This window comes from Alosa pseudoharengus, unplaced genomic scaffold (genome assembly GCF_046254945.1).
Source record: "Alosa pseudoharengus isolate Yale_2024_CS ecotype anadromous, Long Island Sound unplaced genomic scaffold, YU_APseudo_1.1 YU_APseudo_1.1_scf_8, whole genome shotgun sequence".
NCBI lineage: Eukaryota > Metazoa > Chordata > Actinopteri > Clupeiformes > Clupeidae > Alosa > Alosa pseudoharengus.
In genome coordinates, this window is record NW_027468870.1 from 38,418,233 (window position 1) to 38,442,292 (window position 24,060).

Below are 24,060 nucleotides of genomic sequence, written 5' to 3' on the forward strand. Positions count from 1 at the left end.
CATTCTGCATTAAACATCTAAAAATGCAACCTTTAAAGTCTGAACAGGTGTTTGTAATAGCCTACGGAATGGTATGGACACTTAAGGCTTTGCATGAAAAGGTTCAAGTGGTGTTTTATGTTGTGTAAAATTGAAGGATGACACTAAAGCATAATTGGTGACAACTGCTCAGTTTTTTTTTGCATGTTGATAACTAGATTTTTCATGACTTTCTGACTATTTAGACAGCATATAGGCTATCAAAGGCATACTTTTTCAGTTGTGACAAAAATACTGCACTTTAAAATCATTGCCTCGGCTTATTGGGCTCATTTTTTAATATATAGATTTTCTTTAGTGGTCACCAACCATATGAAGCATGCATGCAAGTGAGTGTATGCGCGTGAGAGGGCGACAGCGGTTACGTAGCAGGAAGAGTGACTCAAGATTGGCTGAAATCCCAGATGAACCCTCCTTTGCCATCCACTGACAAGGTGTGGATTGTTTCTACACTGATCCAGCATTAGCAGTGTGCCACCCCTAACTGACAAGAAGTTGAACAGATTCAGCACCCTTGGTAAGCACGACTGCTAATATTACCTCATCTTATTACATCAGTTTCATATTAATAGAAGTCACTTTTTTCACAGGAAAGGTTCTCCTGTGACCTATAACGGCGTAGGCTAATGGTTAAAGTAGCCTACATGTCGTTTAACGTTTAGTTGTGGAACTGTTATAGGTTGATTAGCAGGTGTTCTCACAGAGACGTCAGTACGTTATTTCTGCCAGTTGTCTCTGACACGATCTAAAAAGTAAACTTATGTTTGCTATTGACGTTTCAACTGTCATGCAATTGTTATCACAAGTGCTAACATGCTGAAAAATGATAAGTAAATTGACTTGTGCTTGCTCCAATATAGCTCGCGCGTCGTTCACCTGTTTAGAGGGAAGTTTTCTCTGCCCAAACAAAATAAATCATTCTGACTCACACGCCTCCTCCAGTGTACACACCCCTCACGTTGGAATCATAGACTGTTCTATATATACAGTCTATGGTTGGAATAGTAGCCACTGAGAAAGTGAATGATTTTTCTAACTTAAATATTCCCCAAGCATTCACAAGCATCCTCCTAATTAGAGGAAAACATGGCGTTTGTCAGGTACATCGTGTGTGTGTGTGTGGTGGGGGGGGACCGACCCCTTCTAGTCCTCCTTGACAGGCCACCTGTTCTGTTTTGATGCTGCTTGAGCCTAATTTATGCTACTTGCAGTGGCAAGCACATCTGTCCACATCTGTGTCCATCAAGTTTTCTGCATACAGTGTTCATGTAGCCTTTCAGGAAGTCTGTTGGGCAGATAGGGTGCGGAATACTCCAGGATATTGTAAAAGTGCAAGTTGCTTTTCCATGGTGTTCAGATAAAGTAGAGTGAAAAAGTTTGAAGAAGTTAACAGCATTGCATGGGAAGAGAAAAAAATGCTTAGCGAACATGCTTTTCTTTACTTACTCATTGCTGAAAAAAAAGACTAGACTAGATTCAGACACTTGTTTGCCTTTTGTGGGCTTTGTTTTGAATTTTCAAGTGCTGTTTGCTTCATGTGGGTTTGAAAGCCATTAAATTATGCCAATGAGATAAAATGAAGAGGGAGGAAATGTTTTACATGACATAGACCTAGCTGTAGGTTTGAGCAGGTGCTGGACCTCTTTGGGATTATAAACGTTATGACAGAATGAATAGAGAGAGAATAGGTGTAGAACCTTCGTCCATGTAAAACTAGTAGGTCTGAACTGCTTTTCCTCCTCTTTTGATCTCTCTTGCACAGTTGTCTGTTTTACCTTTTTGATCTTTCTTGCACAGCTGTGTCCTATTCTGCTGTGGACTTCAACAGGTAGCAGGAATGTATTTATGAAGGAGATGTAAGAAACAAGAACAACAATCTTTGACCCCTGTGCCTTTGATTGAGTTTGTTGTAGGGTCAGAGACCATATGCCTCAGTGAAAAAGCGCTGATGGAGATGCATAAAGGTCACTGGGGGAAATAATGTCAACAAACATCCATCAGTGGTAATCTAGTTGAAACTAATGGAATCACTCTCTGATGATGTTTAAAAGGGTTTCCCCAGAGATTGAAATGGCTAAATGCAGCATAGATACAAGACGAGTCCTTTTGTACACTATTCAACACAAAGTTTGTCCAGATTCATACACCCTTAGTTTTGCCAACATAACTTCATGTTTGTCAGAATGTGCTGAATGGGAAGTAATTGCTTTGTGGCAACAATCTTTTTATTTTTAAACTGAGTGTTTTGAAATTGTATTTGTTGTTGTTTCATTCAACATACGCAGGTGCAACATGATTTAAAGGATGCCTTTGTTTTGTCAGACTTAGGCATACCAGGCATAAAATCAGTCTCTCTGTGTGTCTGTTTGAAAAGGCCAAGTCAATAGTAACTCTCTTAGACTGAGTGCTGAGTGAAACCTAGCGTGTTGTTGGCCTATTGGCTTTGCTTTTGTTGCTCCTCTCTTGAAGGTAGGTGCTGGAGGAACAGGATGTTTCAGTGGGAATTGTTCTCCTGTCATGTGACCGGCGTAGCAGGCAGCCAGCCCGTGTGTGTGTGTGTGTGTGTGTGTGCCCTGAGAGCCGGCACCACTTCCCCGGTCTTCATTTCCTCTCTTCTCTTCTCTTCTCTTCTCTTCTCTTCTCTTCGCTTCTCCTCTCTTCTCTTCTCTCTTTGTCAATTTTTCAGTTGGCCTTGCTCCCCCCCCTCCAGCAACAGGATTCCACTGTTTCTCACAGAAGGTAAACACTCCCTCCTCCTCCCCCTCCACTGTCACTCTGTTTGCTAACAGCTATTATGGGATTTTGACCCATGCCCATGTACTGAACAAACATCAAGGTGTGAAGAGTTTGGTGGTGGGAGCTGTGCACAGTTCCCACAGCAAGAATCATGTAGTTTATGTAATAGATTTCTCTTCAGTTTAGATGTTCAGTCACCAGGTGTCAGTGAAGCATTTATTACATTTATGCATTTATGGAATGGAAAATTAGCAGAAGTACTTTGTTGATGATGACCGTACATTGTAGATGGTGCCTGTGGGGAAATTCATATTATACAAGTGTCAGACTAAAAAGTACAGTCTTTGTTTTTTCATTCCTGGGAACTCTATCAAGAAAAGTTTAATAATAATTTTATGCTGAAAATTGAAATTGACAAGCTGGAAAATTGAAATTTGCAAGTTTATGGTATGTAAATGGTCCTTTCATCAGTTGTAAAGACTGTTATAGTTAGTCTCAGCTGTCTTGATGTTCATTGCATCTGCTGTGACCAGCTTAGTGCTATTTAAAACTGTCAGTAGTGCCTGAGGCCAGAACGTTAGCTCTGCACAAAGGCCATTAGCCTGCATGGAAATGTAAATAGAGCTAATCGCTTAGCCATAAATGAGTGGCTAGTGTGTGTGTGTGTGTGTGTGTGTGTGTGTGTGTGTGTGTGTGTGTGTGTGTGTGTGTGTGTGTGTGTGTGTGTGTGTGTGTGTGTGTGTGTGTGTGTGTGTGTGTGTGTGTGTGTGTGTGTGTGTGTGTGTGTGTGTGTGTGCACCTGTTCCAGTGAATTAAAGGCCAAAATAACTGGGAAGGGAGGGGCCAGGAAGATATCGTCATTACACTCGTGTGATGTTGTACAATGTTGTACAATGAAAGTTCTAAAGAATATCTGGGTCCATCAAATATACCTGACATTTTAAAATCTTGCGTTGTTGAAGCATTCTTTTATTATGTTCAAAGTTCTCCTACGAAAGGGTTGAAAAGAGTAAAAGAAGAGGTAGACTACTATATTAGGAAGAAAGAAAGAGAGAGAGACGAAAGAAGAATTGGATTAGTCTTGTGTTTTTGGAAGAGGGAGATCATGTTATTATGTACACATTTCACATGTGTTATATCACATTTTGTGAACAGTGTGCTGTCCTTATGTTTTGATTTCCTATGTGTTTTTGCCGTTAATAAAATCTGTCCGCTTCTGCTGTAACCACAACGAGATGAACGATCCCTGTTGTTCATTAATGTCGCTATTGGTGACTCATTGCTTGGTTACTGAGAGAGTGGACAGCTGTTTGGCGTAACATGGCTGTAGCGCGTTATTGAATTGAACCTAACATTCCGTACTGCTTCCCTGTATATAGTGATGCCCATTGAGTTACATTCATGAGTGGCTATTCTCTTTTCTTTTAAGATAATTCGACATTGTCTTCTGGTACATGGTGATTTGTGTGCTCTGATGCCCCTGTTAAGAAGCAGCACAGTTGAAACACAGTAAACTCAGAGAGTGCTTCCATTTATGTCTTTGCCTGAAGTGATGAGTATGGGACATCTGTTTCTCATTGGTGGTTGAGCGTACTGCAGAAACTCTGAACCCTTTGCACCTATTTCTTAGCTCAAGGCTGCAGATTTATTTCTACCATCTTTTCCAATTTTATGTATGCAATTTTATTACTGTGCGATATATCCATTTTGATTTCATCAAAGCTTTATATAACAGAACAGTTAAAGAGGGTTTAAGACTTAGCTTAGATTTACCGTATGTGGGTAGTTTCACAATCAGGGTAAGCTTTTCAAATTATAACCTGTTCCATTTAAAAAAAAAAAATGAACCTGATCCTCAAGAAACATTACATTACATTACATTACATTTGGCTGACACTTTTTTTAACCAAAGCAACTAACAACATGGTAAACAGTTTTAAAGCAATTCTCTCAACAATTATGGGACAATTTAAAAAAGGTAGAGTACAGTAAGAATAAGTGCATCAGTGAGTGCTGATTTTAAACAGTTGAGTGTCAGTTCTAGACGGGTGGTAAGTGCTAGGATCAGCAAGACTAGTTGTAAGTAGCGCTATGAGAGTAGATGTTCTCTGAAGATCTGGGTCTTCAGGAGATTTTTGAAGATGGAGAGGGATGTCCCTGCCCTTGTAGGAACTGGCAGTGCGTTCCTCCAACAAGAAACAACAGATGAGAAAAGTTTGGATTGGCCTGAGCGTACCGGTGGCAGAGCTAGACGTCGTTCGGAGACTACTTTGTAGGCAAGCGTTAGAGCCTTGAATTTGATGCGGGCAGCCATAGGTAGCCAGTGTAACTGGATGAGCAGCAGAGTAACGTGCCCTTTTGGGTTGGTTGTAGACCAGGCGCACCGCCGCGTTCTGGATCATCTGAAGGGGTTTCACTGTGCAGGCTGGGAGACCTGTCAGGAGGGCGTTGCAGTAGTCAAGTCGTGAGATGACTATTGCCTGAACCAGGAGTTGGGTAGCATATTGAGTCAAGTAAGTCCTGATTTTCTGTATGTTGTAAAGTGCGAACCGGCATGACTGGGCGACCGAGGCAACATGATTGGAGAAGGTTAGTTGGTTGTCGAGAACAACTCCTAAATTTCTTGCAGCCCTGGTAGGTGAAACAGACAGGGAGTCAAATTTGATGTTGATGTCATGGTGTACGGTATGTTTAGCTGGGAGGACCAGCAGTTCAGTTTTTGAGAGGTTTAGCTGAAGGTGATGTGCCTTAATCCATGATATGTCTGAGAGGCAATCCGAGATCTGTGATAGAGCTGTGTGTCGTCTGCATAGCAGTGGTATGAGAAGCCATGCGAGCCAAGGAGGTGGTGTAGATAGCAAAGAGAAGGGGGCCCAGCACTGAACCCTGGGGGACCCCTGTGGTGAGATAGTGAGGTGCAGATAGCTGTCCAAGCCATGATCCATTAAACGAGCGTCCTGTGAGGTAGGGTTCAAACCAGGAGAGAGCAGAGCCGGAGATTCCCAGGTTAGAGAGTATAGAGAGAAGGATGCCGTGTCAAAGGCAGCCGATAAGTCAAGCAGAATGAGTACTGATGACCGAGCGGTCGCCCTGGCTTCCTTTAAGGCTTCTGTTACAGACAGCAGCGCCGTTTCAGTGGCCGCTTTTGAATGTAATTGAAACAACTCAGGCCTGTGAAAACTTATGTCATCACAGGCTTCCAATTGTCCCCAAATCATTCCCGCCATATTGAAGAAGCAGGGGGAATCCAGGGGAGATCTTCCTCTTAGCAAATTGTTGAGGCGAGAGACAACAGAGTGCCACCACAGCCAAACAACTTGACCTGGGCACTGGCACCCAGGTGGCCTGACAAAGATCTATAAGATCGAAACGTTGCTATAAATTAAAGTTTCTAGGAGCGTCTAACACCAGGCTCGTGCAAAATTCAGAATTGAATTGAGAATGACTCCTTAATTCCAATTCAATTGTTGGTCAAAAACAGGATCTAGAATTACAAATTCGAATTTGAATTAAAGGAAGTAGAATTGAAATTCAATGAAATTTGAAGAAATTCATATACGTAATTTAAGGGTAGGGTAAATAAAGCTTCCACATTATATGTCAGATATGATTGCATCAAACACACAACTTATAAGTTGATAACTTATAACAGTAACCAATTACATTTCCAAAGTAACCTTCCCAACACTGAATGTATGTGCCATTCAACACATTCTTTCTGTTGTGTGACTGTGGAATTGCTTTGAATTGCCATGAATTTAATTCCACTTCCGGGCATTTCAATTAGAATTCAAATTCAACTTCCTGTGGGGCGGAGCCAATTCAATTCAAATGTATGAATTGAATGGAGGTCAATTCTAAAATTCTGAATTTTGCACAAGCCTGTCTAACACAGTGTGCAGATCTTTCTTTTATTTTTACTTTCAGTTAAGTTTTGATCCAGCACCTGTTTAAGTTGTTGGATGTGTGTAACCTGCACTCTGCTTCATCATTATTGCCTATGATCCTCCTTGCTCTCAAGTATAGCTCGAGTATAGCTACTACCAAGAATCCAAACAATTGGCAAATCTGACAAAAGACAAAAATCTATTAGTTGCCAATGAATAAACCTCTTCCACCTCTTTCAAAACATCTATGAACACCACGTGCTGTGTTTTGCAGAACTCCCAGTTGTCCCAGCAGCAGTGTTGGGAGTAATGCGTTACAAAAGTAATGTCATTACTGTAATATATTGCTGTTTGTGGTAACGCGGTAATGTAAGGCATTCCAAAAAAAAAATTGGGTAATATTTTACTCGGTACAAACTTCAGTAACGCGCGTTACAGTGCATTTTAACCAAAAATTAAGCAGTGTTTTGTTTTGATACATATTCGCACCACCACCGCGAGAACAACAGAGGAGAAAAAAATCCGCGCAAAATAGTAGAACGTTATCTCCTGATACTGGTTGAAGATGACTGTGACTGCAGCGGACTCTATTTGCGGCATGGACATAAGCCTACGCTCAGAGACGCGGTAATAATAGTTATTGCACATAATAGTTAGTGCACTTTGTGCGAAACCGAAAGATCTCACTATGCCTCGCGATAAAGTGGTGCCACGCTAATCTTTTTGATTCTTGATTAAACACAAACTTCTAGTGCATGTCAGCTTTGAACTTGAATTCACAACTGAACTTAAAGAGAATAAAGGGATAGAAATGCAGAAAAAGATTGTGTAGCCTGGCAGTGCCACCGCTCCCACCACGCGCATCACGCACTTTGCGTAGGGCACCAAAGGACAGAGGGGGCACCCACATGTAACCAATGAATAGTAGCTTTACTGCAAACTGCGTTTCACTCTTCATCAATAACGTTTACAATGTCAGAATGCACTAACACCATGGTAAATGCAAGTTTGATACTTTTTGGGTTCTCTCAATCTCCACCACGTAGTGCTAGAATGGAATTGATGGGTCTTCAATAATTCGTTTTCCAAGCATTTACATGAAGCACATGATATGCCGAGTTGACAAAAAAAGAATCCATTCAGATAGCTAGGTGGATACCAGGCTCATAATTCACTTTTATTTGCAAAACGAAATGTGAAGCAACATGTTATTGCATACTTTCCAAAGCAATGAAGGCTGCTTAAAACAACTTAACATTGTGCATATTATTGATACAATTGTGCTATCAATGTAACTCAACAAACAAGGCTTGTAAACAAGAGCTGGCAAAAAGGCATTATGAGAACGTAAAGATCAATGCTCTTAAAGTGACAGTGCACCATTTATAAGAAAACAGCATGAATGTTTAAAAACACAGTAATGGTCTGTAAATACTATTATTGTGCTAAATACTAAGCCTATGCCTTTTATTGTACTTTAGGTGTTTGAGTTATCATTTAAATGTCACTCACTCAAAACCACTCACTTAGGGCACCAAAATGGTCAGTAGGCCACCATCTTGACATGTCTTTATTAAAGGAACCGTATGTAAGAAATGTATTTCAATTAATCATAAATGGCCCTGATATGTCACTAGACATTAAGAAATCATGTTATTTCAAATACTTATATCACTGACAACAGTAGTCTGGCCAGGATATTGTCATTTAAAAAGTGGAGTTGCAGCCCTCAACTGATGTTGATGTTGTCATGTTGTGTTTTGGCCTGATGCGCCACCCTCCACCTATCTACTAATCACAAAGTCAGTAGTGTTTCGGCATCCGTGTTGCCAGCTCTGCCAGTCAGAGGGGAGGGGAAGGGGATACATCGCTCTACTGTAGTTTGAAAGTGATTGCAGTACCAGTTTTGGCCACAATCTTACATACAGTTTCTTTAAGCTTTGATTTACAATATAGTAGGCTCTCTATTGTTTTTAATGAGCAGGCCTAGGCCTTAGAGTTACAGTATTTATATCACAATTTACCAGACTTTGACCTTTTATCGGTTTTTAACAAAATTCTGACTATGATTGAGCGTAATAAACTGCATTTAGAATGGCAAATCCATATTTCCAGATATTTTGGTGAAAGTAACTTAAAAGTAATGCAATAGTAGTGTAATGCCTTACAATTCAGAGACAGTAATATTATAATGTAACAAATTACTTTGAAATGACAGTAATAAGTAATGCATAATACATTTCGATTTTGAAGTAATTTGCCCAACACTGCCCAGCAGTGATGACTGACACCATGTTTGGGAGTGGCAATGATCAGTGGATCTGCCCCAATGACAGACAGCTAGCACTGAGGGCCAAGTAAGTATGAACTTCATTACTATTTTTTTCTCATTAATAATTTACAAATATGTGATATTGTGTTTTACGTATTCCGTCATGCCGCTGTGAAGCACCTGATTGTGCAGCTTCAACTGGAGGATAACTGGGGATACTGAGTATCCAACTTTAAGTGTTTTGTCTGTCTGAATTTCTTCATTTTTAATTTCTTCTGTTTTTAATTTGGGCAGGCTTCAGACTGGCTGGTCTGTGCACACGTACCAAACCGAGAGACAAAGAAAGAGTCAGGTGCTTGAGAAGCAAGAGCTGGACATCATTCTGAGTGTCATCCACAGAGCGGAGCAACTGGACCAGCTAGAGCAGCACAGGATTGGGTACAGAACCTACTTTCCATTTACAATCAGGGCTATAGTGGAGGCTAAACGCAAGTAAACGCAGTTTATCCACCTCTGAAATTTCAGAAATAGAGTTTATCCACCTCTTATTAGAGTTTATCCACCTTATCCACAGAGTTTATTTACCAATTTACCAACTTTTAACATAAAAAAATCACACTGCACTTATCAACACTCTAGGAAGCATTTAATACCACTGGTATTTCGATAAACATTGGACAATAACCTCCACCATCATTAAACATGTTCTGAATCCCTTTTTTAATAATCCGATACCGCATGGTGCAGTCCACCTTACAGTGATCACAGAATTCATAGTTTACCCACCTCTTATTTTAACACTACACCCCTGTTTACAATGGTTGTGTCAGGGTCCTGTTCACCCTGTTGGGATGTATTTTCCAATAATGACCGGCGGACAATACTTTATCCCTTACTTAATTCATTACTGTTCCTGCTCCACTCGTCAAGCTTTTTTTGAGTGCAACTTCACTACTGCTCACTGATGCAAAAACACAACACAACCTTTCCCTGGGCAGCCAAAGAGTCCAACACACTCATCACACACATCATCTCACAGATTTACTGTACTGGCCCCAGGATGGCACGGATTACTCCTTCATTTTAATTTCTCCACACAGCCATTCATTTTGCCTGAACGTTGGGCATTAGTTTACCACTGGGAGAACGTTGCTGAAAGATTGAGCTGGTGGGTGGTGTATGATTGAGTGCGGTTGAGGTGTTGTGTCTGATCTCTTGGGCTGTGTTGTGTCTGGCTTGGCAGGCGTCTGGTGGAGCGTCTGGAGAACATGCGGCGGAGCGCGGTGGGGAACGGCCTGTCCCAGTGCCTGCTGTGCGGGGAGCTGCTGGGGCTGCTGGGGGCGCCGTCAGTGCTGTGCCAGGACTGCTGCAAGGTAACAGCGTCGCACCGCACACACCTGCTCAGGGGCGCACCACACCTCACACATTCATCATGATGTTAGCAGACAAGTGCACAACTTCTATTAATCTTATGTTTATGTATTTATCTATCTGTCTTCGTCTCTATTTTGTATCATTCTAGTTTGCCTGCCTCAACTGTGCAGCACTTTCGGTCAACTCCTGTTGTTTTTAAAATTTGCTATATAAATAAAGTGACTTGACACGACAAGGTGTCACACAAGCAATCATAGGCAACACCATCTATTTAAATCCCACGTTAGGTCAGGGCTGCTTGTCTGATTAATGCATTATTGAGTGTGTTGGAAAGTACATCTCGCCAGCCAATTAAGTTTTACTTCTACATTAACTGAATGGTGATTTGGAAAACCTGTTGTTTACCTGCTGTTCTAGTATCATAGAATGTTACCAATGCAAATATTTAGTTTGGTCTCTTATCTCTGGCATACAGTCAGTCCATAAAAAGCATGTCATATCAGATCATTCAAAACTTGATAAGATCACTGGAGAATAAAATAAAACACAGGCATGCCCTTGGGCTGTTTCTGCTTGCTTTCATCTTTGATCGTTTGAGCCCTTCACTCATTATGATGGGTGACTGTGTCACTGAAGATAAATTACGCTGTAAGTTGCATTAGCTCCACCAGAGGGCAGTATACGCCTGTCTACCACAGGCTGTCTACAGCAGCACTCTAGCCCACGTCTAGCATACAGGTGTATGAAGTTCTTTTAGATGTTGTGGTCACCGACCTACCTCAGGTCTAAGGGGTCAGAGAGTCCAGATGGCGCAGGTGAATCACGACTTGTCCTCGAAGCAGCACATGGGCCAGGAGAGAGAGGCGTGAGTGACACACAGTGTGTGAGAGGAGTGAAGGGGAAGTGGGCAAACGTAGTGCCAGTCTGGGCAGCTGGACCCGAGTGGGGGTAGCCATGATGGACCTCAGCAGGAGGCAGTGAAGAGAAGGAGGAAGCATCTGTTTCTTTACTGCATAGTCATGAGCGTGTCGTTATTTGGCTTTTTTTTTTGCTTCATGTATGCAAGGTATGACTATTATAAACACTGAACTTAAGTTATTACATTTAAGGAATGTAAGTTTAAAGTGATGACATTCTGTTTGGTAGGACTTGTCCTTATAGCAGTCCTTAAAGTTAAAGTGAACCTTCAGCCCCTTTTATGGCAGCTGTTAGTGTTTAATATAGCACTAAGTGAGAAGTTTTTACATGTGACGGTGGAAAATGGGTAGCACTGAAGAGTTGCCTGTAAAGTGCTCTAAAAATACAAAGCTCCTTCAGCTAAGATGTAATTATGGGCACTTTTCCCTGGCTTTTGTCTTCCTTTTCATGAGGCTTGATTAAGGGATCCTTCCTGTGTATTTATTATAATGCCATATTCAGCCTTGCGTTCAAATTGATTCTTAAGGTTGAATCCCCAGAATCCAATATAGTATTTCCAGTCTTAATTAAATTTCTTTTTAGCAGGAGAGTATTGTTTCTCTCAATCAACTGCTATGCTAAATGGGTCATCATGTGCTCTTTTCCACAGGTTTATAGATTAATATGGGAAGTCGCGCTGTGAAAAACAATTCAATCAAAGGCAGCAAAGCGCTGGCTTTCTAATAGCATGCTTGGAGGAAGGGTATCGTTAGAGAAAATGAATGTTGTTTCCTTAAGCACTGTCATCATAACATCTCTTGACAGTATTTGCACGGGTGACACTTTTCAAACTCTGCAATTGAAATGAATGTGGCTAGGATGTTTTCTTTTTTTGGTGGTGATAGTGAGTTGCAAAGTGTTCGTACCAATTGTCCTTTGTATAATAGTTTCCCACAGAGGTGTATGAATGAGTGTAATTCTGTTAAGTTTCCATGCATGACACCGCATTTGTCCTTCTATGTGTTTGCAGAAAGTGTGCACAAAGTGTGGCATTGAGACTGCGACCAGTCAGAAGAGACTCCATTGGCTGTGCAAAATCTGCAGTGAGCAGCGAGAGGTACCTTCCTACAGTGTCTTATTATTGACTCTTACACTAGATTAATCAAGCCTGCAGACTGTCTTGCCGTTCTTATCTAAGCAAAGCAACAATACGAACCACACAGCAAGACAACTTTCAAATGATGAACGCACCTTGTGCAATTAGACAAACGAGGTTCAGAGCTTTTGCACGAAATGGCCAGTAATCAGTTTGGTTATGATAAGAACACACGGAAGATTTCGTGGCTGAGGTACAAGATTTGCTCGTAGTGATGAAGTACCTTAGTGAGGTCACTCCCTTATTACATTATGGACAATCCTCACCCAATCCCTGTGGTCACAGTCCCATGTCCTTCCAATATGAATCAGCTTAGTATTGATGATTTTGTTGCTGTTGTTGTTGCTGTTGTTTATTTCATTAGAGATGCAGATTGGCAGGTGGAGCTGCAGCCCAGGCCAGTGCCATAGGTTACTGTTGCATGCTAATAGGGTCAAATGCTGGAGTCCTCTATTACCCATGTAGCCGTGTGTTGACACTAGGGAGAGGGATTCTCATGATGCCGAGGACTGATACAGTGTACAGTTCTGGCAGACAAAATTACTTTTGTCTGCCAGGATTTGGTGGATGCTTGCAGTTTAAAATGGAAATGTTAATAAATAAAAATAAAAAAACACTGTTTAATTTTGAATGCCCTAACAGTGTGTTGCATGCTTTGCATAAAGAAGGGCTCATTTTTGCCAACGCTGCTGTGAACCAAGCAGCCTAAGAGGACAGGGCTGGGCTGTGAGAAATGGCAAATGACAGGGCACCTTATCATATACGCTCAGATAATGGAAGCGTTCTGTCAGAAGGGCTGTTATGTTTCCTGCTGGATTTAGGGGACAGGGTGATGCTTCCCAGCACTCTCTCTCAACCCCCCCCTCTCTCTTTCTCTCTCTCTCTCTCTCTCTCTCCCTTTCCCCCTCCTCTGTGAAAGCCAGTGTGAAAGCTTTGGTTTTGTCAAGTTCTGTGAGGTTTATCCTTCAGGTCTTCCTCCTGAATAAATCATACATTATAGAGATATGAAGTGGTCGTTGTGTTGTTTACGCGGTAGACGTCAAGAGCTGTCTTTGAACATGTCTTCAAAGCCTGAAGCACTGTACTGTGGTTTATGGGCTGTTTTTGAACACTATGGGATGACGTTTACTGTATGTTGGTGTTTTCACACAGAACGTAAACATATTCATTCAGTTTTCCAACCGGCCGAGTGGATGACTCTTTGCCCAAGGCACATTGCAACCCAAACTTGCCACTGTCAAATCCTGAAAAGGTCATGCAAGGAGCTGTGAAGATCAATGCAGTACGTGTTGTGAGTTTAATGCTTTTCTTCCCCAACCAGGGAGCTGGGCCTCACGCCAGGAGTTTGGCTTGGGGGATGAAGAATAGAGAATGTTTTTAGATCAGTATCGGCCTGCTGAATTTTATATGATGAGGGATTGCTACTTCTTTGTATCCAAAGGTGTAGTTTCACTTTTTCATTACATTAAAAAAATTAAATTACATAACATAACGTTACTTAAATATATAACATATGTATAGCAAGTTCCCTATTGAGCACAGGGTGAAAAAGATAACTTATAAACCAAGTGAGGAATTGTCATGAAATATAATAATTGTTCAACTAAATTTTTAATCACTAGTTTATTAAGCACTAGCCACCAGGATTTCACCTCAAGGTTTTTGAAAACCTTATTTAAACCCATCTGTAATCTTAAATGATGATGACCCACCCCACCCCTTATTATCAGTCTAGCATAAGCAAGCCTGACACACAAATGACCAGCCTCTGTTGCAGGTTATCACTTTCACTTCCGGATGTTTCTGCCCTCCCTGTCACAGCGGTCTATCTCCCCATCTGCCGTAATGCTTTCATTAAAGAAATCCAATGAAGATACATGTGACAGCACTCAGAAATATCTAATTGGACTGATGCTATCAGAACATCCTGTGCAATGAGCGCTGCAGGGAACAAAGCAAAAGGGGGTGTCTGCTCATGATCTCTGTGTAGAATCCCTGCTTGTGTGCATGGGCCAGACAATGGCCGTGGCTCCCATTACAAGTAATGCCTACCTGGCCGTAGCAGATGCGTGGAGTTGCCATTAAATCTGATGTAAGCAGTGCTCCTCTGGAATAGGGACGTGAGCTGCTTCATATGCTGATATCCATCACGGAAATTGATGCTTGCAGAACAGAAAGAAAAAAATTCTGGGTCTCTCCAGGGCACTGTAATCAGCCACTCACATTATTGTCTTGCTGTAGCAACCAATCAGGATATTTCTTCAGAGAGGGGCAGCCCTACCTGCCAGTTATTTTATGTATGCTCGGAATATTGAAATGGGGAGGCTGGCTAGCCTTAACTTGGTTGAAGTGACATAGAAATGTCAATAGTACTTACAGAATCAATAAGCCATTCTGGTTTTGTTTACCAGCTCTGCAGCATGACAGGCGTCTAACTGAGAAAGAATAATTTATCTGTCCCTATCCTCAACACACTGCCCGAGGCAATGCCTTGGCTTTACACACACACACACACACACACACACACACACACACACACACACACACACACACACACACACACACAGACACATATGGTGTGTATAAATATGTGTGTGTGTGTTTGTGTGTGTACAGTATATAGATATAGATAGATAGATGATAGATGAAAACTTTTGCAGTTTAACCTGAGCCTCATCTGCATACCATGCGACTAGTATTACTGCACACTATTTATCTTTATGTCTTAACATCTTTACAGTGTCTTGTATTACTGCACACTATTTATCTTTATGTCTTAACATCTTTACAGTGTCTTGTATTACTGCACACTGTTTATCTTTATGTCTTAACATCTTTACAGTGTCTTGCCACTCAGTGTGTTTCATCACCACTGCCCCATGCTAGGGGCAACAGAAATACTTGGGATTGAGGGTTAAAAAACAGCAATAACTATGTTAAATCATAGTTTTATAACATCTGATCCTTACCTTCTTCATTATTAGTCCATCATATGGACAAAGAATGTCATGCCTGTGAGCAATGCAAGCTCAGGTAATAAGAAGAAAAAGATTAGGTCCAGTATCCAACCAATCGTTACTGCCTGTCAGTCATTTGCTGTAGCCATGGCAGCAAGTATAGCGAGTGCAAGGGACAGCATATAGTGGGAAGAGAGTATAGTGGGTTTGGTTGCTGGGCTGCAAAACGACTAACTTCTGGGGGAAAGCTGTCTCTGGTCAGCTGTAGTAGTGACCACTGCCCCCATCGTTCCAATATGGTGGAAAAGAGGTTAAGATACTGAATGCAGACTTTTTTGTTTCTTTTTTTGGCTTCACTACTGTTTCATTTAATCAATTTTTTCCACATCTGCTTAATTGCAGTCTCTGTTACTGTCACCATGTCATTAAATTAAGGGAAAAAAACGCCTCATTAGGTAAATCCCTGGTCTAATTTTTTTGAGCACAGAATTTGCTCCACATTATCTAATAATTATTGCTATTGTTTTCATCCAGCGTAGTGCATGGTCTTGCCTCGGCACCACAATTAGGCCGTCTCTGGTCCAAGTAGCCGTCTCTGGCTGTCTTATCTTTGTTCCGTGTGGCGTGCAGACAGAGTCCAGGGAGCCGCTCCATTATATGCCCAGCCATTTGGCTTGCGTGCTCGGGCAGCCAATGCTAACAAAGTGCCTTCTATCAGATGGCCCCATGCACCCTCACAGGACAGCCTGCTTTTATCACTGCCATTCAGTGTTGATCAACCACACCGCCCTCGATTCAGACATCCCTCACACAGCTCTCTCTCTCTCTCTCTCTCTCTCTCTCTATCTCTCTCTCTCTCTCTCTCTCTCTCTCTTTCTGTGTGTGTGTTTGCTTGTGTGTGCCTTGCCAAGCCTGGATGATTGGTTGTACATTTACAATGAGTCAGGCCAGGAGAAATGTTTCCTGTGTCCAGAGGGTGGGGGAATATTTATGTTTTTTCATGGGCACTGGGCATCCCAAGTTAAGGGAGGGATTGTCTAATCATTTACTTCGGCTTGTCCATGCTATACTGCTGCTTTGTAGCCTTCCACAGACCATTATATTTTAGGATTAGCATATCATACTTTTGCAAGCATTTCATCAGTTTCAGCAGATGGTTTCTAAAACGTGACATACGTGACAAAACGTGACAAACGGAGAGCAGCAGGACACTACGTAATTATTGATTTTCAGTTGATTAAGAGTTAGTGACTACAGCTCTGACTTGTTGAATCGGAAAAGCTAGAGGATATATTTTTGCAGCACTATTTATATTCTTTATTCTCAGCTCAGGATATATGTTTCAGTGGAATCTTTAAGCTTTTTCTTTTCTTATGAATTCGCCACAGTCAATATTTGTATCCTTCAGAGAAAAGCACCCTGCTTCATCCCATATATCCTTAGCAGAAAATAATAAGCAGAAATGAAACACTGGGGGACATCAACATTCTAGCCATGTAGTGGGCATGTGATGGCTTTTGGGTGCAGTGAAAGCTTTATCGCTCTCTCACAGTTGCCTCAGGACATTACATATAACGAAAAAAGCATCTGCAATGCCTCCTTGGAGAGAGCCTTTGATGTGGCTAATTAAAGAGAGCTAAATTTCACCGATTCTCACACATAGTAGCAGGCTATTCTTTTCTCAAAATCAGCTGTTCCTGTTAGATGTGTAATGTGTCTCATTGTGGGGGTTGTTTTCAATTGTATTTTGGCAGGTAGATGTAGCTGTAAATTGCTCACAGCATAGCTCAATTTTTAGAAGCGTAGCCCTTCAAGAAAACAAATGAATGAGAGCTTCATTAAAACAAGCCAAGAATTGCACTCATCATAACTTGGCAGAGAGAAATGCAGCTGATGCAGAGCTATTGACGTGACCAGCCGAGCTGTCCCACTGGTGAGCAGCTTTCCGGTTTCAGGCAGAGTTATTACACTGCAGAATGGGGCTGTATTAATGCAGATTTAGTCTCGCTCCGTAAAGGATGGGATCGGCCTGAAATCTGTCCCAAGGCTAAATCTATATGGAGCGGACTGCGTTGAACGACACCACTCTCCAAAGGGAAATGGGCCTCGAGGTTCAATCTCCCGTGTCAATGAAATGAATAGTGCCGTGTCGGTGAATTTATCCTATATGTTTGTCAAAGAGACAAGGAAATCATGTAAGACTTGCTGCATTCACATTTCCACTGACCCAACAAGTGGGTTTGATTTGTCTTAATTGTGATAAAGAAGGGAAAGTGATGAGTCAATATCATAACACAAACTCCCACTCCTGGTCTCTGCTGAGTGCATTTTAATATACTTGAGGCAACTCTTGCTGCATCAACTCCATTTTCAACAACCATTGCTCACTACTTCTGCCCTACTTTTCATTTCATCATTTTCTGCTTGTCATTTGGATGCTTCCCGTAGTAGAGGCTTTATTGTGTTATGCGGCCACACTGGATTTATGAATTCTGCTTTGCTCATAACAGCAGAGTGACAAACACTGAACCGGTAATATTCAGCTTTGAATAAAATATAATAATAAGCTTTAATAATAATAATAAGCTTTATTTGTATAGCACCTTTCATACACAGAATGCAGCTCAAAGTGCTTTACATTTGAAGCATGTAACACAATAATAGTCAGTCAGTCATTATCAATCACTTTTCTTCATTGCTGGGGCCGTTTATGATCCACTCAGCAACATATCAAAAATATAGAAAATCACATGTCATAAGACTGGCAGCCTTAACCCTCTTACCCCCCACAAGCACGCCATATGGCAACTGTGGCAAGGAAAAACTCCCATATTCCAGGAAGAAACCTTGAGCAGAACCTGACTTAATAGGGGGAGCCCATCTGCTTCTGGCTGGCTGCGCCCTCCAATAGCAGCAGATGTAGAATAATCTGAAAAAGTAGTCTACAGGATAAGATGAGTTAACTAAAAGCTTTCCTGTACAGGTATGTTTTCAGATCTTTTTAAAAAATATTTACTGAACTCGCCTGCTTGATGTACAGAGGCAGGGTGTTCCATAGTTTGGGGGCATCATGGATAAAAGCAGCTTCTCCACTTTGTTTGTGGAGCACTTTGGGTACGATTAAAAGATTAGAATTGGATGATCTAAGTTTCCTTTGTGATTGATAAGATATTAAAAGCTCAGAGATATATGAAGGTGCTATGCCATTCAGAGCTTTGTAAGTAATTAACATAACCTTAAAATCAATTCTATAGGAAATAGGGAGCCAGTGCAGTTCAGCCAACACAGGGGTGATGTGTTCTCTCTTCTTAGTCTTAGTTAAAAGTCTAGCCGCAGAGTTCTGTATGAGTGCCAATTTCTTTAGATGTTTTTTGGGAAGACCAGTGAAAAGTGCATTGCAGTAGTCTAACCTGCTAGTGATAAAGGCGTGAATTAGTTTTTCTGCATCTTGTTGAGTTAAAAAGGGCCGCACTTTGGCAATGTTTCTCAAGTGGAAATAGGCTGTTTGAGTAACTTTACTGATATGGGGCTTAAAACTTAACTCTGCATCTAAGATGACACCGAGGCCTGTTAAAATATTGCTTTGTTGAAGTGTGAGTTCTTTTTTTTTTCCTACTTTTATGGCATAATTACCAAATCATCTTGTGAAAAATGAAATGAATACGACCATGGATGATAGTGAATATCACTGTGCTGTAATGTAATGATATGGGAGGGAAAGATTTATGCTGTAATTACACCTGTGGGCTTTAAGTGGGAGACATGTGGCCATTTATTAGTCCAAAACTAATAGATGCATTGAGGCGCTGGGAAAGTCCACCTCACTCTAACATGGCCAGGCCTCTTCCCAAGACCTCCATTTTTTTGGGCTTTTGCTTTTATGCTGATAGGACCATGGAGAGAGACAGGAAGCGAGTGGGAGAGAGAGATAGGGTGGGATCAGATAATGACTGCAAGTCGGAATCGAACCTGGGGCCCATGCCCTTTTAAGGAGCTCCAGCACATGCCCTAGCTGATCGATCTTCACCTATTAGCCTCCTGCAATTGATCTTTTTGTGTGACCTTTGACCTCTGCCCAGGCGCTTCTTTTGTCCAAACGCCACTTTAGTGGAGCAGGGGCTGCTAATAGAGTCCTTGCCGGCTGCTCTGGGAGCCGCGTCCACGAACAATGCTGAATGTCTTTGCCTATGGTGGTGCATGCCATCCACAAAACTAATTTCACGAAACACTGGCTTTGCCATGCAAATTAGGGGATGTTATCATTCTGCTAATTAAAATGCTGAGAGGAAATTGTTGGCTGTGATTTGCCGTTTAGGGAGCACCTCCCAGATCTGTTGAGAAGAGAAAGGGAAACAGACGCTTAGCTTCAGATGACACTGTAGAATGGAAGGCTGTGTGGATTCACAATTGTAATGAGTTTCTCATGCCACTGACAGTGTTATAGTTGACATTATCAGTGGTTTGAGTAATGGTCATTGTTTGCATGATGATAATAGCCCTGATGAGTGAGAGACAAAATATTGTAGTGTCTGATATTGTAGTGTCTGATCTCATTTTGCTACAGGGTTACACTGTAAAGCAGACTTATGTTGGCGTGGCCAGTAATTATGTTGAACAGAGATTAATATTGATATTTTTAGTTCTCAACACCCCCATCCCCAACACACACACAGACACACACACACACACATACACACACACACACACACAATTATTTTCTGTTATAATACCTTACAAAAGGTAAGGGAGTTGGAGAAGTATTCAAAGAACAACACTTCACACAGTGATGACACTATAGTACAGTCAGAGAGGGTTCAAGCGGAGCGAAAGGGGCAAACGTTCGACAATTTCCGCGTTCGATTATTGCAAGGGGGAGGGGGGAAAATCACCCTTTATGCAGACCAGAGTAAGCCCTCGCTGCACTAATGTCAATGGAGACTTGTGGAAGTTTACCAATAAATTGGTCATTATGTCTTCCTGGATTTGTTGAGGATTTTTGGAAAATTTTGTCATAATCTGTAAGTGTTTGGGATCATTTCAAGCCTAATAGTGTAATATTTTAGTGTTCGGATTTGTAATAAAATAACTTAATATCAGACCATGCTGCTGCCAGTTACTGTCTGGTTGTTAGCATGCTAGCTAGCCTCTTAGCTAAGGTAACATTTTAAACGGAGAAGTATAATTTCTTTGAAATGACAACTAGCTGAATAACATTACTGTTATAGTTATAGTTTGGATAGTTTATACTCAAGTGAATTTGCAACAGTATATTAAGTTTAAGCGAAGTCCTTCAACTACTAGTCACTTGTTAGCGCATAGCTGTATTGCCATAGCTACTCCCATCCACTTGTATAGCGTTTTAAGCTAGCGTTAGTTAGCTAGCTAGCTCGGTTCACATGACTAATTAAATTATTCATATCATGTCCTAAAGAATGATTCATTGTGTCATACATGATTATAGACAATAATACTGTGAACAAAATTATGTTTTATCTGTTCTTATTGCTTATTAGGAGAGAAAGTTTATTTAGTGACGTAAGGTATCAACGTCAAGTTAACGTTAACCAGCTTCCATTGGGCTGATGAGCGCCTTGGCTAGCCTGCCTTATGTCTCTGAAGTCCCTCATCCATCCGTGACGCTGCACATCCAATGTCTGGACGGAGGGATTGCTCAGCAAGGGTGCCTAACTTCAATCTGCAAGAGATCTGCAGCTGCCACGACCACCGAGCTGCGGCTGACATGCGAGCTGCCATGCTAGTGTGGGTACCTGATCTGCACGGGTTACCAGATCTGCATGATTACGTCACAAAATACATAAAATACATTCTGATTGGTCTATTAGCCGTTGCACTTCCAGAATTTCATTGGTCAGAATGTTGATTGCTGTTCGATAATTTGCCTAAGTTTATTGTTTTCTGTTGAAGGACCCAACGTACAGGAAGGAACGCAAGTGTCTTTGAAATATTGAACTAGCCGCCCATCATCTATTGTGACGTAATCATGCAGATCAGGTACCCTGACCCGTGCAGATCAGGTACCCTCAAATATTGAACTAGCCGGCAAGCCGCCCAATCACCCAAACACCGATAGGCCTACCTACCGTTTTTGTAATATAAACAAATAAAACATTAGTTGCAGTATTAAATTGCAAACGTCTAGCCTGTCAATCCTTGAAATACAGAACTACCAGCTAGCCACCAAACATTGATGTACTCTGTCTTACTTATAGGAACGTATTTCCAACCTCTTAGTTTAGTAGACTGTCACTTATTAGCTAGCCATCAAACATCGATGTATGTATGTATTTCCAACCTCTTACGTGTGTCACTTAATATTCATTTCTATACAAACCAAGACGGCAGATTCCTAAAGAAACACAAGCACCCACACGTGTATCTAAATTAGCTATGTACCAAAAATACATGTTACCGTGACTCAAAGAGCTGTAAACAGTGTACAATGTAGCTGCAGTTGCTTTTTAAACTAGATGTACCGCATAGCGGTACAAAATATGACCGCCGCTCAGTCCTGTACATCCGTTCCGCGAAAATAAATCACACTAATCAATTTGTATCCATCTTTTACTCCATCCCCCACTCTTGAAACTTTTGTGTATGCTTGTTTGGCGTGCCTGTGTGTGTGTGTGCGGCTGCACAGAAAGTAGCCTACTGGCCCTGCAAAGGTGAATAGATTGTAGAAAAGCCAAAAAAGTTGTAGTATTTTTATAAAACCTTTAAAATCTCTAAACAATCACAAGAAGGGCAGTTCATCACAGTTCATCCATTGCAACTGGATTGATGAAAGGTCACTTACACCTGTATGCTACATTGTATTTGGGAAAAGCAGAAGGTATCAGCATAATGTTATATTTTTATTTATTTATTTATTAATAAACAAAAACATCTCTGTCAGTTCCATGCAGTTTTCAACAGCTATCAAAAACAAAGGTCATTTTTGGATGGATGGATTTTTTGTGAATGTTTCTTCTTCTACATAAGATTTTAGTCATCTTTAGTTCATGTGATAGTTTATTGTCAATGCACAAATTAAGTAAGCTTACCAGTAGTCTGAAACGAAATGCAGTTTTACATCTAACCAGTGGTGCAAATAACTGACTGTTCATACACATTTTAACGGGCCAAGTTGAAGAGCTGTTGTCCGTTATTGTTCGTGCAAATATAGGCTGATTCATGTTCCCTTGCATTGTGTAACTGAAGTCCATGGTTAGTCTGGCTTTCACCATACCAAGCTCAATCTTTTAAGAAATCAAAAAATAAATCACCGGCAGATCAGGCTGGATTCACCCAGCCTAGTCCATGGTAGGCGCCCGATATTGCTTAATTTTCCGATTGAGATATCCACGCTCTGGCTATTCTAAATGCAAAAATGCATCAGGGAGTTATGACAAAACCGTAACTGTTAACAAACTAGATCCTAATAGAAAGCTGTTAGCTTCCCTAAGCTACAGGTATAAGGTAGGCCTATTTACAACATAAATTGTCAATAGGCTATGCTGGCGACACATATAAAATCTCCTTTGGAAACCAATGGCTTACGCCTTACAGTATCAAGCGGACTTAAGCTGGCACATCGTGGCAACAAGGTTTAATAAAATTCACGCAGCTCCGTGAATCACGGAAAGCGCGAATTAATTAGTCACTTCTAAATGGGACCCACTACACAGTAGCTTAAGGTTTGTTGCTAAAGCAGCCATAATGAAAGCCATAATGAAGGTGTCATTGTTTGGATACTTCACACACACGTGCTTTTTAATCTCACAGACTACAACTACCAAGCTGGAATCAAAGCACATCGATTCCCCTCTCACACCCTGCACGCACTTCAAACAAATAAACAGGCGTCTCAGTCTCACACATGTATAGCCATAGGCAAAACTGTATCAGACCGGTGTACCGTTGGTAAATCTTCCATTGCACAGAATGATTTTTGTAGCACGTGCAACAAATAATATTACGATTATGTGTACAGCCCTGCCTTGGATACATCTCTCAAAGTGCGCTCTAAAATATTTGGTTTAGATGTAGATCGATCATCACGGGTGCGTTAATTTTGAAAATAGAGTATTGAAGTAGCCTAGTGGGTGTTTGGGAATGAACAGAGCCGGACAGTAACGGAGTACATTTACTTGAGTACAGTACTTGAGTACAATTCTGAGGGATCTGTACTTTACTCGAGTATCATTTTTGGGGAGTACTCATGGCTTTACTCAAGTACATTTGAGAGGCAAATATTGTACTCTTTACTCCACTACAGTTAGCAAGGAGCTCTCTCCAGATGTATAAGTTTGCCATGGTTTCGTAGTAGATTTGCGTAAGCGCAAAGTGGTTCACTGTGTGTGTGTGTCTGCGTGAGGCTATGTTCAATTAAACTCGGTAGCTTATCCGTCTGGTCAATAGCCTCGCATTCAGGCCACTTCAATCGGAGCATCACTACTTTTTACATCAAATTATGGTGCCAGTTAACCTCCATACTCCATGGGAACATGAAAGTAAGACTTGTATAGTTGAAAGCCCACTCACCACATCAAGGTGCAGGCCACGAGTGGGGTGTTAGTAGGACAAGACACCTGTCTCTGCCGGGAGTAATGCGGAGTGAATGCTGAAGGTGGTCTTTTTCGTTGAGGCCTGACAGACAACAAAGAACAAACAAAGAACAACAAAGGACAAACAAATTTAGGACAATCATTGACCCTTGTACAAACTTCACAAGGACATACATAG

General features: G+C 41.3%; 1 protein-coding gene across 4 annotated transcripts in view; it reads left to right on the forward strand.

The window, feature by feature from the left end:
• The first annotated feature begins 495 nt into the window (after positions 1 to 495).
• doc2b (double C2-like domains, beta) overlaps positions 496 to 24,060 on the forward strand; it is a 160,626-nt gene continuing 137,061 nt past the window's right edge. Inside the window, exons 1-6 of one of the 4 annotated variants that reach the window (XM_076274640.1) lie at positions 530 to 556; positions 2,726 to 2,778; positions 8,941 to 9,019; positions 9,229 to 9,372; positions 10,178 to 10,307; positions 12,236 to 12,322. In XM_076274640.1, coding sequence (XP_076130755.1) covers positions 8,943 to 9,019; positions 9,229 to 9,372; positions 10,178 to 10,307; positions 12,236 to 12,322 — 438 coding nt within the window. In that variant the 5' untranslated portion in view covers positions 530 to 556; positions 2,726 to 2,778; positions 8,941 to 8,942. Of the gene's footprint in view, positions 557 to 2,725; positions 2,779 to 8,915; positions 9,020 to 9,228; positions 9,373 to 10,177; positions 10,308 to 12,235; positions 12,323 to 24,060 lie in introns of all 4 variants that reach the window. The other 3 variants (XM_076274639.1, XM_076274641.1, XM_076274638.1) reach the window with 3 other exon arrangements.